This window comes from Nasonia vitripennis, assembly GCF_009193385.2.
Source record: "Nasonia vitripennis strain AsymCx chromosome 1 unlocalized genomic scaffold, Nvit_psr_1.1 chr1_random0009, whole genome shotgun sequence".
Classification (NCBI taxonomy): Eukaryota; Metazoa; Arthropoda; class Insecta; order Hymenoptera; family Pteromalidae; genus Nasonia; species Nasonia vitripennis.
In genome coordinates this window covers 2,569,133-2,585,434 of record NW_022279596.1, presented here as the reverse complement: position 1 = coordinate 2,585,434, position 16,302 = coordinate 2,569,133, and the positions used below count along the sequence as shown (strand labels likewise).

General features: G+C 37.9%; 2 protein-coding genes across 3 annotated transcripts; both read left to right on the top strand.

Moving 5' to 3' along the window:
- Positions 1-1,293: 1,293 nt before the first annotated feature.
- Positions 1,294-2,968, top strand: LOC116417981. Its single transcript, XM_031933174.1, has 2 exons — positions 1,294-2,185; positions 2,256-2,968. Exons 1-2 carry the CDS (start codon positions 1,657-1,659, stop codon positions 2,462-2,464), a joined length of 738 nt encoding a protein of 245 aa, XP_031789034.1. The 5' UTR covers positions 1,294-1,656; the 3' UTR covers positions 2,465-2,968.
- Positions 2,721-15,042, top strand: LOC116738632 (uncharacterized protein F54H12.2-like). 2 transcript variants are annotated; one of them, XM_032601378.1, is made up of 2 exons: positions 2,721-2,828; positions 10,893-15,042. In XM_032601378.1, the coding sequence occupies exon 2, from the start codon at positions 11,891-11,893 to the stop codon at positions 12,437-12,439; it is 549 nt and encodes a 182-aa protein (XP_032457269.1). In that variant the 5' UTR covers positions 2,721-2,828; positions 10,893-11,890; the 3' UTR covers positions 12,440-15,042. The 2 variants fall into 2 exon arrangements, with proteins under 2 accessions (XP_032457269.1, XP_032457268.1); XM_032601377.1 differs by having other exon boundaries at positions 10,893-15,039.
- The last annotated feature ends 1,260 nt before the right edge of the window (positions 15,043-16,302 follow it).

Below are 16,302 nucleotides of genomic sequence, written 5' to 3'. Positions count from 1 at the left end.
ACGACATTGCGTCTCGCTACCGCATCCGGAACTGCACCGACGGGGTTCCGACTGCTGACAGCGAACATCAGGGCGATACCGGCTAATTGTAAGTGCCAGCTCTCTCTCTCTCACGCTACACTCGCCAGGGCTCTCCTTATCCTCCCTCGTACCTGCGACCTCGCTTGCTCGCATGCAAGCCCTGTATATAGTTTGTCAATAAACGCTGTGACAGTTCCTCAACAATCTCGACAGTCGTTATTTTGCATGTTCCTCCGTGTATACTTGTACCTCGCTCCATCACCGACCCAGCCGCCTCCGCGGGCTTGCGTCTCGCATATGTACGAGATCGCAGCATAACTGGCCTGGCCGGAACCTATTCAGCACTAGGTGCTATCCCGACGACTCTCTTTCTCGAGAGTAACGAGGTCTACGGACCTTGATTATAGCGGAGCTGGAAACTGAGCAACTGCATCCAGTACACCGTTATAGTTTCGATAAAGATTTGATAGTTATTGCACTAATATTATCTACTCCACCAGCCTTTTTTTTTCATTGCAATAATTATATTTTGAATTTCATACATATTAGTTGGATTAATAAAAATTGAGTAGTTGTTTCGAACTGGCAGTTTCAATTGTTCTAAGTCCATTTTTTTAATTTGATTGCTTAAATTTAATCCTACATTACAATAATATTCATTCAGTGTTCGCAATAGTAGTCTTGTCATCAATTTTCTGATCATTAACTATTATACTATCAAGTGATCCTCCTTGCTTCTTTTTTTTCCTAACTTCTGCGCATTTACCTGTGTTGACGCGGTTAATGACAGCATTCGCGCAGAATAATCGTGAGTACATTTTTATTGATTGCAATTTTTCTGCACTATATCGCGTTGTCATTAATAAAAATCAAACAGCACTTGTACTTGGCAACGAGGTAAACGGTGCCACAGCTGATAGCGTCGTCTGCTACTGCTGCTACAAGCTCTGTTTTATTCACTCGCGCGCGCGCGCGCATACACACATTCGTAACGCAGTGTCGTCTGCTCTTGCCGTAGAACGCGTCGACTGCTACGTATGACGCCTAGTGTTTTCAAGTCGTCTGCTTCAGCGCTAGGGATATTAGCTTCTTACATCTGTCATATTACATAGCATGCGATGCGTATCTCTTTATCATTACAGTAATATAACGTATAATTATAAAATCAAATATACATCCGCTATATTCTATGACAGTGAGAATACTTTTTTAAACAACTGTTTTTCTCACTATACTTCTTGCTTTTTTATTAAAAAAATGTGTAATCAAATATCGGTTAATATTTTGTTTTAATTCATTCGACATCAAAGAGATTTTAATATTCATGTGTTGTATGCATCACTACCTTCGAATACATATAACGTTTATTATAAAAAGTAAGCTCTATATTTTTAACATAAAATTGTTTTACATTTAAGCGTTAGAAAATTGTTAGCCGACATAACCTCTGATGAAGATGATGATAATATTACAGAATACACATCAAGTGAATATGTTGAACCTACGTCATCGGATGAAGGTGAGGAGGAGGAGGAGGAGGTGGAGGAGGAAGAAAGAGAGGCAAGTGAGACGGAAGAGGAGGATGCAGCGCAAGCGCTGAATGCTGTAGCCGATGTACAGTTTGTACCGGCTGAAATGGTGGGGGTGAGCGCTGCCGATGCACACGGAGAGGAGTTGTGGGCAGAGGAGAGCGCAGCCGTAAGGAGAGAAACAGCAGCAGCAGCGGTGGCTGCGGCGCCAGCAGCGGTGCGTCTTCAGGTGAATGAGGCGATGGAGGAGGAGGAGGAGGAGGAGGAAGAAGATGAAGCAGTAGAGAGAGCGCAGAATGAGCACGATGCTAGAGCGGAAGAGGTTGAAGATGTACCTGCCAATAGGAATTCTCAGCGCATGGTTAATGTTGACCACCTTCTTGCCACATGTATAGAGCCAACAGCTGCTGCTAATAATATTCTACAGCGCTTGATGGACCGAGCAGCTGATGACAGCGAGAATATTATTGAGTATGCGGAGCATCCATGTGTTAAAAGACGGCAACAAATCCTCGACTTTTTGGCCCGACCAGTAGAACCCGAAGAAATGCGGTACACAAGAAGAAGCGCTGGAGGATTGGTCACCGAGCATTTTTTTAACCAGGGAAATCCAAGAGATCGTCAAATTAATGATCGTGAGTATTATGCTGTATTTAAATATACATTTTTCTTGAAATAAATTCTTATTTTTAAATATTATTTAAGTTATTCGACGTGGTCTCGAAGGATTTGCAAAGTACCCCAGGGCTTTGAAACAAGATATCATGCGTATCATGTATGTTCGAAGAGCACAAGAAATACGTTGGTTTTTCAATGCTTGTAAAGATAAAAATTCCATACTGTTAGACACTGAAAATTTACCTGAATTGTTTAATCGTCTGGGACAGAGTTTTTCAGGACCACCAGAAGAATAATTTAAAAATAAGAAAGAACATAATCACTCTGACGATTCATCTTGTTCTTCTTCTACAACCATTTTTCCCTTATCTACATCATCTTCGAACACCAATACTTCTGTAGAATCGCAGGATTACGAGGCCGATGAAAGTGATTTTTCTATTCAAGTTGGTAGAGGACAAAGAAGAAGAATTGAAAATTCAAGCAGCAATAATGATGATTTGTCTGACTACGAACAAGAGGATAATTAGCCCAGTGAGGAGAATGAGGAGGCGGAGGAGGAGATCAGCGAGGAGGATGAGGAGAGAAGCGAAACAGACGATAATATGAATTATCAAGGAGTCGATGAGGAAAGAGAGGATGAGGATATCCAGCCTCCTGGTAATCGTTTTTATATTTTCCAACAAAATTCGCATTATATATCTAAGTATAAAATAGAAGGTAGACGTATTGTGCTAAAAATAAGATCTCCACCGAAGGATGGATCTATAAATCCGATAGTTTGGTTGGAGTTAGTTATTAGCGATATTTATTCTTATATAACTTAATTATGTAATGAAAACGACATGATTGGCGTCTCGGTTAGAAGTTTAAATTTTGCACGAGGCCCGGGTGGGTTATCTTTAAGATTAGTAAATAATTTTTTTTACAATGATTTATGGAATTTAATAAACGGATTAGCTCAGAGTAATGAGGATTTTCAAATAGATGAGAGCTTTATTCTAACATTAACACTTGTTAATATACCTAATGGTGGCCGAGGTGGAAGTAGAATGAGGATGAGTGTTGATAGCTTATCTCAGAGATCGGTTGTATCTATAAGAAATAACGATAATTTATGCTTGCCAAGAGCTTTAATTGTCGGGGAGGCTTTTATGATGTATAAAAAATTCTTTTCAAACGAAGCCATTGATACTTGGAATATTGTCAGAGATAGCAGACGTGGTATGCAAAAAGAGCGCGCAAATCTCCTTACTATTAATGCAAACGTCATAATTCCTGCAAACGGGTGCGGTATACGAGAAATAGAGATGTATCAGCGGCATTATGTTGCAAAAAATATCGCTATTGTAATATACGATAGTTTATCTTTTGGAAGTGGAGAACCTCCCTTTTACGATGGAAGACCTCTGTTAAATTCAAATTCTTTTGACGTTATAAATCTTTTGTACGACGCGCGAAGGCGTCATTTCGATACAATATTAAATTTAACCGGTGCTGCACGCAATCGTTTTTTCTGCGAACATTGTAATAAAAGCTATAGATACGTAGATGAGCATAGATGCACAGCCAAATGTGACAGGTGTTTTTGTGCGCCAACGTGTAATTCTAATATAGATATTATAAAGTGTGTAGAATGTAACCGAGAATTTTACGGACGAATATGTTTCGACCGTCACAAAATAGATGGGTCATACAAAAAAAAAAAATAAAAAAACATGCGATGTAGTAAAAGTTTGTAATATGTGTTGCAAACGAATTAATATCTACAAGTCAAAGCACGAGTGTGGAATCAATTGGTGCAACTTATGTCGCGAAAAACATGATGTAAATCAGCTCTGTTATATTCAACCCATTGGACGTAATGTTAACGCACAGATTAATCGTAAATCCCCAAAGAAAAACTTATTTATTTTTTATGACTTTGAGACGCGTCAAGATTCTGCTTACCGTGAACATACAGAGATAAAAATGCACATTCCAAATCTATGTGTTGTACAACAGGTTTGCGATGATTGCATGGATGATGAAAATATAAATATACTATGCCATACGTGTGGTGTAAGAGAGCATATATTTCGCGATGATCCAGTTAAACAATTAATAGGTTTGACAGTACGCGAGAAAACTACCTTCGGTCAAATAATTTGTATTGCTCATAACTCTCGTGGGTTTGATGCGCAATTTATTTTGAGAGAAATCGTTGAAAATACCTCAATAGTACCGAATGTAATATTGAATGGACAAAATATAATTATGCTTCAATGCGGGCGAACAAAATTTATTGATAGCTTAAACTATTTTCACATGAAATTAAGTGCTTTACCACAAACCTTTTCTCTACCGCCAGCTAGCAAAAAAGGATATTTTCCTCATCTATTCAATACTTTAGATAATCAAAATTCTGTTGGGGCTTTACCCGAAGCATCGTTCTATGCGCCTAATGCCATGTCGACGTCTGAGAGGGAAAAGCTTATTGTATGGTATGAGGAGAACCGAAATACTTTTGAGTTTGATTTTCAACGTGAAATACTCGATTATTGCCGTATGGATGTAGAAATTTTAAGACTTGCATGCATGGCTTTTCGGAAAATTTTCATTAAGTGCGGGAATACTTGTCCGTTTACAGAGGCAACGACCATAGCTTCTGCATGCTCCATTGTGTATAGAAAAAATTTCTTACGCGAAAAAACTATCGGTATCATTCCAGCAGATGGATATCGATGCGCTGATAATCATTCGCAAAAGTCAATACAGTGGCTGTTACAGTGTGAACGTGAGATTGGTCGGGAAATCATACACGCGGGTAGAGCACGTGAATTTATGCTTCCAGAAGGGTTTTGTCTAGATGGCTATTTACCTCCGGAAAATGGCAATGCAAATAAAGGTATTGTCTTTGAATATCAAGGCTGTTACACACACGGTTGCCCTATTTGCTTTAATAAACGACGAGATAAAATAATGTCATACGGCCGAACTATGGATGAGTCGTACGAGAATACTTTTCGGAAAATTCAAAAAATAAAAGCCCTGGGTTACGAAGTTTGAGAGATATGGGAATATACTTTTGATCGGATAAAAGCAGAGAATCGCGAAATCTACGAATATGTAACACAGCATCCTCTTATGAGTCGTATAACGTTGAATCCGTGCGATGCTTTTTTTGGAGGTAGAACGGAGAATATAGTTACTGAGTACACGATCGGAAATAACGAAAAAATTCAATATACAGATATATGCTCTCTTTATCCGTACGTGTGTAAAAGAGGTCGATTTCCTTTAGGACATCCGCGAATTTTAATTGGTGAAGACGAATTAACGCAGGGGAATAACAATAATCTCAACAATATTGAAGGATTAGTTAAATGTAGTATCTTACCAACGCGCGACCTGCACATTCCACTCTTACCAATTAAAATGCACGGACGTCTTCTTTTTGCTCTTTGCCGCTCATGCAGCGAAGAAATGCATCAGTGTGACTGCAATCACGAAGACCCAAAAATGCGTGAATTCACGGGCACCTGGGTTGCTGATGAGTTGCGTAAAGCTGTTGAACTCGGTTACAGTATTACGAAAATTTATATTATTTGGCAATATGAGATGACACAATATAATCAAATTGATGGTAGCGGAGGTCTTTTTGCTGAATACGTAAATACTTTCTTAAAAATCAAGCAAGAGGCTAGTGGATGGCCCTCATGGTGTACTGATGAAGCAACTAAATTACAATATATTGAACAGTATAGACTCGATGAGGGTATAACTTTGGATAAAAATAATATCGAAAAAATTCAGGGTTACGAGCTGTTGCTAAGCTCTGCTTAAATTCGTTTTGGGGTAAGTTTGGACAACGGAGTAATTTGAAACAAACTGAAGTTGTAAAATCACGTGAATCTCTTTTAAAACTTCTTACTTGTCCGGAAAGAGATGTTAATGCTATACTAGCAATTAATGATGAGATACTGTACGTGAATTATCAATACAAGGATGAGGCTGTCACTCCTGCCCCGCATACGAGTGTCGTGATTGCGGCTTACACCACTGTTCAAGCACGTTTAGAACTATATAATTACTTGAGAAGGTTGGGTGATCATGTTCTTTATTATGACACAGATTCTTGTATATTTGTTTCGCATGACGATGCTTCGGATGAGTATAAACCTTTTATTGGCTCTAAACTAGGTGATATGACAGATGAACTTTGTGGTTATGGTGAGAATACGTATATAAGTAATTTTGTTTCGGGAGGACCAAAGTTTTACGCTTACACAGCTGTAACACCCAATAAAGATGATAAAATTGAATGTTGTAAAGTAAAAGGCATCTCATTAAACTTCTCAAACGGTGTAAAAATTAATTTTGATAGCAATAAGAATTTGATTAACGATGCCTTTGCAAACGAAGATCACGAATCTGAAAAAATGAATGATGAATGTAGTAAAATATACTTAAAATTCAAAGCTATCAGAAGAACTAAAATGCATGAAGTTGTAACGCGTGAAGAATCGAAAACATGTTGTGTTGTATTGAAAAAACGACGATACCTTACGTCACGTAAGTCTCTACCTTTTGGATATAAGAATAATTAACTTTTTGGATGTATTTATTGTAAATAAAAATAGACACAAATTTTTATTTAATTTCCTTATTTTTCCATTTAAAAGATCCCTTTTTTATATCCTCAGTATAGCTTCTGTCATCGAAGAGAACGCTTCTTATGGAAATTTAGCTCATTTTAACGCATAATTCAGCTTACTCGCGGTGTTATTTAGCTTGTTGGACACGAATATCAGCTTAAACATCGGTAATAACAGCAACCTTCAGATTATTCTCAAGACAATGAAAAGAAAAAATTATTAATTATCGATGATTTAATGAGAGAATCTTCGAATAACATTATTCTCGATTTATTTACAAAGGGAAGTCATCATAAGAATTTAAGTGTGATTTTTATTACACAAAATCTTTTTCACAAAGGAGCTGGTCAACGCGATATCCCATTAAATGCAAATTACCTCGTTTTTTTTAAAAATCCACGTGATCGTTCACAAATACAATATCTAGCGCGTCAAGTCTATCCCGAAGACCCAAAATTTTTACAAGAAGCGTATCTCGATAGTACGTCAACTTCTCATGGCTATCTTTTGTTGTTTGTTTTTTTATTTGAAACAGTCGACCGAGGATGAATTTCGTTTCCGTACCTCTGTTTTTCCCGATGATAAATTGAGTTACGCATATGTACCGAAGAAGAATAAGAAATTCCGATAAAAGTAGAGGATTCTATGATTAAAGCTTCAGTCTGATTGAAACAATGACAGGGAGAGGAGCGTCTGCGAGAACCGATAGTCGTAGACAGCGTAGAAGACAGCGTGGAGGTGGTGGTGGTGCTGCTGCTGCTACTGAAGAAGAAGAAGAAGAAGATACAAGGTGTGGATGCCTACCAAAGCATTTTACAAAAAAGTGTGTTGCAGTATTGAATGCTCTTTGTCATGCAGATAGTCAACAGCGCTTAGCACTGTTACGTGTAGCTGAGAGAGTAACGAAGCAACAGCATCAACAAAAACAACAACAGCAACAACAACAACAACACATAGTAGAAGAGACGAGTAATGCTTTAGAGTCAACGATACAGACAAAGGGTGATAATTTAAGTCGTCTCGATGCTGAGATGCACGATATACTTTTTTCAAAAAGTATCACCGATGAACGTTAAAAATGTCAAAAATATTTACAAATTTTAAGAAGATATCTTCATTTTAAAAATTTGGAACGTCAGGAACTTTTATCAGATGCAAATATACTTGATATAGAGCATGAAAATGAAGATATATCGAGTCCATTGTCCGATTAAGCGATACTTGCAAGCATTTCCAAAGGTTATGTGAGAAAAGCACGTTTATTGCTTCAACATTGGAAATCAGCATCGCATCGTATTAAATGGGATAATTCAGGTACAGTTAGCATTGATGATAAAGCTATACCACACTCAAATATTATAGATTTACTAGAAGACGTGGTACGGAGTAGACCTGTTGAAGAACCTGTAGGAAGATTTCAATTAGCTAATTTTATAGCAACAACTGACACTCCACCCAAATTAATAAGTAATCCAGAGGTAATAAAAATTAGTGAAAGTTTGAAACGTGCATTAAACAAAATTCCTTCAACTAAGAGAAATAATTCCGACTAGACTCGCGGCCGCACAACGCTATAGTGCACGTTTGAATAAGAAAAAATCCATACCGCAAAAAGCAGACAACAAGTGGCTGGCTTATAAAATTTAACATGTCTTATGAAAATCAATACTTTGACACTAGACACGAGACTGGATACGCCGGTGCACGTAATCTGTTACGAATCAATGGTAAAAATAAGAAGAAGAAAAGCGAGATTAATGAGTGGTTAAGTAATCAAGATGCATACACACTACACAAACCTATTAGACGAAAATTTCCTAGATTGACGTACAATGTCACTAATGTGGATGATTGTTGGGAAATGGATTTGTGTGGCATGCAATCTCTCAAAACGTATAACGATAACTTTGCGTATTTACTTGTAGTCATAGATGTTCTCAGTAAATATGCTTGGGTCGAGCCTTTACGTGACAAAAGTACAAAAAGTGTTGTAGCTGCTTTCGACAAAATATTAAAAAGAGCCGATGGGCGACGCCCAATTCTTATACAAACTGATCGAGGCAAAGAGTTTTTCGGATCAGATTTTCAAAATTATATAAAACAACACAAGATTAATTTTCGAGTAGCACGTAATCCCGATATTAAAGCAGCCGTCGTCGAGCGTCTAAATCGCACGCTCAAAGAACGTATGTTCCGATATTTTACTCACAAAAATACTCATAGGTATATCGATGTTATTGAAAATATCGTTTACGCGTATAATCACACTATGCATAGTGGTACTAAAATGGTTCCGGTAGTTGTAAATATTCGTAATGCAGTTGTGGCAAGAAAAAATTTAGAAAAAAGAGCTCTTAGTCAGAGAAAAAAGTCTAAAGCACATATATACAGCGTGGGTGATCATGTTCGCATCAGTCGGTTGAAAGGCACCTTCGATAAAGGTTACGAAAATAATTACAGTGAAGAGATCTTTAAGATTACCCGTGTATCACGTCGTCAAAATCTCTTCACCTATGAATTGACTGATTTAGAAGGTGAAATAATCGACGGATTTTTTTATCCCGAAGAATTAGCTCGAGTTGGCGATGATCGTTTGTCACAAAATAACGAATTCAAAGTGGAACGTGTGATCAAGAGTAGGGGACGTGGTGTTAAAAAAGAAGTTTTTGTAAAGTGGCTTGGCTATCCTGATAAATTTAATTCGTGGATTAAAGCAAGCGAAATCGTTACACTTTAAACATGTCTGAGGACGAATTTTATTTGATATTACCGAGTAACAGTAGTATGAAATATTTTTCTGAAATATCTAATAAGCTGAAATATAATATCAGACAACTCGATGTAGAAACAGCGTTTTTATATGGCGACTTAACTGAGATTTATATGGAAATTCCCGAGGGAGTGTTGGTAGATGATAACACTAGAAAACGCTTCATATGGAAACTAAATAAATCACTGTAGGCTTAAAAATCAGTCCTAAAAAATGGAATGATAAATTCACTAACGTGATGATTAAACTGGGCTTTAAAGTAAACGACATAGATCCTTGCTTATTTATAAAGCACTCTAGTGTAAATTTTACAATAGTAATATTATATGTAGACGATATTTTAATTGCCAGTTCAAATAACAAATTACTAGATCAATTAAGCGTTAACTTGAGCAATGAGTTTAAAATCAAAGATTTAGGTAGCCCAAAAGAGTTCTTAGGAATTAAAATTCAAAGAGATTTGCAAAACTAAACTATTAAGTTAAGTCAAACAAAATTTATAGAAAAAATGTTGAGCAGATTTGGATTTGAAAGCTGTCGACCTGCAAAAACGCCTATGAGGCAATGTGAGGTAAATAACCGAGAGAGAAAAGAGAGGGAGGAAACGGAGGCTGCAAAAGAGCAATTCCCAAACAGACTGTATAGAGAAGCTATAGGTTCACTTTTGTACCTAGCGAATGCCACCAGACCGGACATATCTTATGCTGTTAATGTCCTGAGCAGGCATCAAGTAAATCCCACCAATCTAGAGTGGAACATGGTAACAAGAGTCTTTCAGTACTTATCTGGAACTCGAGACTATGAATTAGTTTTTAATCAGAGAGATGACAACTTGATTGTATACTCTGGCGCTAGTCTGGCAGACTGTTTAGGTTCTTTGACCACTTGCGGTTACGTCATACGTTTGTTCGGTAATACGGTTGCCTGGAGAACCCATAAGCAGCAAAGCGTTGCTCTGTCAACTTGCCAAGCGGAATATGTAGCCATGAGCGAATCCTGTCAAGAGGCTATGTCATTACATAACTCTGTAGCGATTATGTTAGAAAAGGAATTGTATCCGATGATCCTATATTGTGATAACATTTCAGCCATATCATGTGCTAAAGTAAACGGAGGAAATAGACTAAGACACATGGTTGAACGAAGGGAGCATTATGTTAAGGAATGCGTAAATAAAAACTATGTTAAAATCGAATGGGTTAAATCTCAGTGTCAACTCGCGGACATATTTACTAAAGCATTACCTGTTCAACTGCATGTAAATTTATTAAAACGCATAATGAATTTATAACTGATATTTTTCTCGTGTCTGTCTAGATTCTCCTGAAGAAGAGCCAAATGATTCTATTCAAGAAGACGAGGAATCCTGGGATTAGGCAGAGATCCTCAAGTGAGAGGGAGTGCTGAGAGTATCGTATAGGACCACTTGGGTCTCTTCCTAGTCACGGCTCTGCGCATGCGCGGGCCCTTGGCGCGTCGGTGCTCGCTCTCACTCGCCAGTTCGTCCCCGATTCTCCGAGAGAGAAAACATATTATACGCTAGACCGTTTAACGCTATTTATTCAATAAACGACTTTCCACGAGACTCTCCGTGTTCATTATTTACTCAGTCTCACCACCTAACTTCCATCACGAATGTAATATAAAGTTTGTTAACGCACGTAGAATAGCAGTTGCAAGAAAGAGAGACATATCTGAATATTTACCGGATTGGACAAACGACAAACACAACGATGCCATATTTCCACCAGGTGTTTACGAGAATCTCAACAATCTCACAGAAGCTATAAACAATATACCTGAATCTCACTTACGTATTGAACAGGCATAGAAAAAAAGTGGTTATTACAATTTACATAAAAAGTGTGAATGTAAGGAAACTCATTTTTTCAGCTTGAGCGAAAAGGTCAAACGAATATTTGGCTTTGAGAATGAAAAATATAGAAATCAGGAATTTATACCCATGATTCCATCTGTAGAGCCGAAAAAAAATGCAACATTGGTAGGAAACAGACCTGGTTGTTTGGCAAGAGCGATAGCTGATCAATTTTTCGTTTACTCAGATATTTGTATTTTGTACACAGTCGGTGACGTTCAAGCATCCCTTTTGCGCATAGTAACACTCGATAATTCAAAATATAAATTTGGTGCGAGAGTGGTCAAACAATTTGCACCGGGAATTTATCTACCTTTGTTAAATAACACATTTCAGAATATAATAATAGATATAAGAGATGAAAATGGGAATCATATACCATTCGAGTACGGGACGTTGACCGTAACACTACATTTCAAGCGCATTCTCTGAGAAAAAAATGGTTTACTACGCAGAATACTATGCCGATCAAATCGGTGGTGGTGATGGTGGAGGAGGAGTACGTCGAGTGTTTGCAGGTTCAACTTATCAGCGAGGTCATGGTGGAATCGGCAGCTTTTTGAGTGGATTATTTCGAAGAGTTTTACCTTACATTACGAGTGGTGCTAAAGCCGTTGGAAAAGAAGCTATCAGAGCAGGAATGCATGTACTAGATGATGTGGGAAATCACGGAAGCAATTTTAAACAAGCTGTAAATATGCGCATGCGCGAGTCCGGTAAAAATCTTAAGCATAAAGCCGCTGATAAAATTGCCGCTATGATGAAGGGATCAGGATATAAGATACGCGCTAAAAAGCGGAAGCGTCAATCGTCCAAGAACAGTTCAGCTGTACGCATCAGCAGTAAAAGTGGCCGTGTAAAGAAGAAGAAGAAGAAGAAGAAGAGCCGTGTCAGTGTTCGCAAATCTACGAAAAAGAAAGCGGGTAAGAATAAGCCAAGGAAGAAGAGAAAACAACGCAGTGTGAGCGATATTTTTGGATCTACATAGATATTATTTAATATGGCTTTTCTACACTCAAACTCATGCGAATGCATGACATCAGAATTAGATTTATTTACATTACCACCTACACAGACTTCGGTGGAAAGCTCTCAATTTATACATTATAAACCAGTTTCTTCGCAGACGATGGACCGTTGGAATTCGTCGTTCCAGCTGGTAGTGATTATCTCGATCTTGCACACACAATGCTAAGCATTCGTATGCAGATAGAGCCAACTGTTGAAATAACAGAAGCAGCTAAAGCTACAGAGTATCCGAAGGTAGCAGCAATAAATAACACATTACATTCGCTATTTAACCAAATAGACGTTTTCTTTAATCAAAAATTGGTTTCACCACCAAACAATGCTTATTCTTACCGAGCTTACATCGAAACACTGTTAAATTATTCAAAGAGTAGTATGGAATCACATCTCACGAGTGGACTCTGGTATGCGGATACCCCTGGAAAATGGGCAGCGCCTCCCAATACCAAGCGTACTGATGTAAATGCAAATATTGGTCAGTGTAACCGTCAGTATTTTACCCAGAATGGTAAAACTGTCGATTTACTCGGTCATTTGCATTGCAATGTTTTTAATCAAAATAAATTTCTGTTAAATGATGTTGAACTGCGATTACGATTGGTTAGGAGTAAGGATGCTTTTTGTTTGATGGATTTTACAGATGATGATAAATTTACTATACGCATTAAGGAAGCTTCACTGATTGTGCGTCAAGTTAAAATAAGTCCAGGTGTTATACTAGCTCATGCTAATGCACTTACAAAAGCCACTGCTAAATACCCAATCAATCGTGTGGAGGTGAAGGCATTTACAATGCATAGAGGTATTCTTGGCGATACACTGGACAACGTTATTCTCGGTCAAATACCCAAAAGAATAATCATTGGATTTGTGGGTAACAAGGCATTCAATGGAAATAGAAAGTTTAATCCATTTAATTTCCAACATTTTAATATAAACTATATTTCTCTTTATGTGGATGGTGTCCACATTCCCAGCAAACCATTGCAGCCTCGATTTACGGGTGAAATTATTTATCGACTCGTTTCATATACTATATTCTGGGACTGGAATTCATTTTCTAAACGAAGCATTAATTATCTCACGATCGGACTACGATGAAGGGTATACATTATTTGCTTTTGATCTAACGCCTGATTTATCAGCAAATTCAGTTTCTCATTGGAATTTAATCAAGCACGGCAGTGTTCGTGTAGAGGTAAAATTTGAAAGAGCACTTGAATCTACAATCAATTGTATAATTTACGCCGAATACGACAATGTCTTAGAAATAGATTCAAGTAGGCAAATAATAACGGATTTTAATGCATAATGTGTCAATTTTTTATAGTATCATGGATTACGTTATCAATATTCAGGGTTTGAGAGACCGTAACAACAAGTTTACACCTAAAGAAGTTGGTGTACTTGGTTTAGAGCACAGAGTCGTCCAACATTGGATAGTTAAGGAACCCCATAGATTTGAAGAACTTGCAACTGGACTTAAAAGAACTAACGACTACATCTCTAATCATTTTCATGGAATTCGTTGGCATGAAGGTGACATCACCATTGAACAACTACAGTATCATTTACAACAAATAGCCAATGTGGCTATACATATTTTTACACGCGGTCATGACAATTGGAGATTCCTGGAGACTGTAATGTGTCGAGAAGTTGTAAACGTTGAAGAAATGTATGCCCCGAATTTTGACGAATTGAAAATAAATTATTCAGGTAACTTCATGTGTTTAAATCATGGCATTCAAGGTATAAACTCCAGTCGCGATTGTGCTCTCAATCATGCATATGTGCTACGAAAGTGGTTACACTCTATATCTGAAGGTATAACGCGAGATTCTGCACAGAAATTGAGTGATGCATTGTACTGCAAACTAAACTCGCGGGTACGTACAGCTACTTCTTCGTCTATTTACGCGACACACGAAGAGGACGTAGTCGATCATTGCTGAAATAAAATAGAATGAATACACAAGAATTACTAAAAGCTCTTGACCCGTTAACCGTCAAGACAGTTGGCGTGTATGCTGCGGATAGAATTCGAAACGTTTTGGAATACCCCGCGGCCATCATAGCTAATACAGATGATCACACGAAGAAAGGAACACATTGGATTGCTATCTACATAGACTCAAACGGTTATGGAACATACTTTGACAGTTACGGACTACCACCAATGTCCCAACATCATCTTAAACGACTCAAAAGAAATTGCAAGCGGTATCAGTGGAATAAAAAAAAGTTGCAAAGTTTTGATTCACAGGTGTGTGGCCAGTATTGTGTTATGTTCCTTTACCATATGGTTAGGCTACCTAACTTACGCGCGTTTTGTCATAAGTTCTCGCGAGATTCACGAAAAAATGATGCCGTAGTTGTATCGTTCTATAAAAAGCTGTTACGAAATAATAATCATCGTGTACGCTCGAAAGATGTTAGGAGGTTTGGAAGTGAAGCCTCGCGCGGTTCAGGATTTTGTAATCAAACATGTACTTCGAGAATGTATGTAAAGTAATAATAATAATTGTCAGATATCATGTAGTAAAAAATATGAATAAAGTGTAATCTTTCATAATATAAAAAATATTTTCATTTATAGAGCCTTACTCATTCCTTTAATTCCATACTGTAGTACTATGATATATTTTTTCCTGTTGCATCACACCTCGCTGTATAGTTCTAAGTACATATACATCGGCATTTATTAACGGTTATAATACTAACATCCGGTGATATTTACTGTTCAGTTTTATATTTCATTTCAATCTTTATCTGTAAGAGAAAGAGAAGCTGATAAAACTGACGGTTGTAGCAGTAGTAGAGTAAACATCCTGTTCTTAAAAACTCGGAGAAATGTAACCGTAGCCTTTGACGGTTAACGAATATGATACTTCCTTTGTGAAGTTCTGAGAATACACGCGCAGAAAATCTCTCCCCACTGCATTCGATCATTTTACTTTGAGGTAGTGGGAGGTAAAATGTATAAAAGAGATTGAAGAGTGAGGAGCTCCATCAGTTCTTTCGTGAAAGTTTGAGAGATCGTTTGCTAAATGTAACTCTGTATATTGTGCCTCTTGTTTTTTCGTACCATGGCCCAATTGTGGGATGTCTTAGTCCAGCTGGACCTGGGTAGAGGCCCACTTCCTCTGGGAGATGATTGGAGAGGATAAAGATGTAGCCAGGACTTCTACAAGAAGAACGTTTATTAGAAGAGCGTCGAACGGACATCCGTTCGACTCAAGAGCCAACGACTTTCTCTCCGCGCGCAGGCGGCGTATTCTACTCGCCAACATGGCGGCTTACCCCCACTCGGCGGAAGAGGGGAGAATCCCTACACACTCCCCCCCCCCCGAGTGTTAACGCAAATGATTCTTTATTTAAATAATAAGTTTTAACATTTTTTTTTTTTATTGGCTGGGAGGCAGCCTTAAACGGAGAACAACAACAAAATGTATTTCTTGAAAACTAAAGAGAACTGACGCAAACTAACAAGCAAAAGATACTTTTTTGCGCGCATAAGTTTTTTAAGCTGGACGACTAGTTTTAGAAGGATTGCAACTAGGCTTATCACTAGGATTAAATAGTGGCTGATTGCCAATTGTACTATCTGACGGGACTAGTTCGTCGAGATCATCTGGAATATAATAAGCTGGTTTTAACAACTCAACCGTAACGCTTTTCGTGGTACCTTTTACATCTGTGTCGAAGACGCGATCGGAAACTCGCTTAACAATCTTGAATGGTCCTGAATAAGGCCTTTCTAATGATTTTTTAGCCATGTTACGCATGAACACATGGGTACATTTGTGAAGGTCCTTAAAA

Bases quoted from the DNA above. Each gene is read 5' to 3' on its own strand.
- LOC116738632 (XM_032601377.1), top strand. From the start codon at position 12,640: ATGCTAAGCATTCGTATGCAGATAGAGCCAACTGTTGAAATAACAGAA.
- LOC116417981 (XM_031933174.1), top strand. From the start codon at position 1,657: ATGGTGGGGGTGAGCGCTGCCGATGCACACGGAGAGGAGTTGTGGGCA. The intron at 2,186-2,255 runs GTGAGTATTATG...ATATTATTTAAG, and splicing joins AGATCGTCAAATTAATGATC to TTATTCGACGTGGTCTCGAA.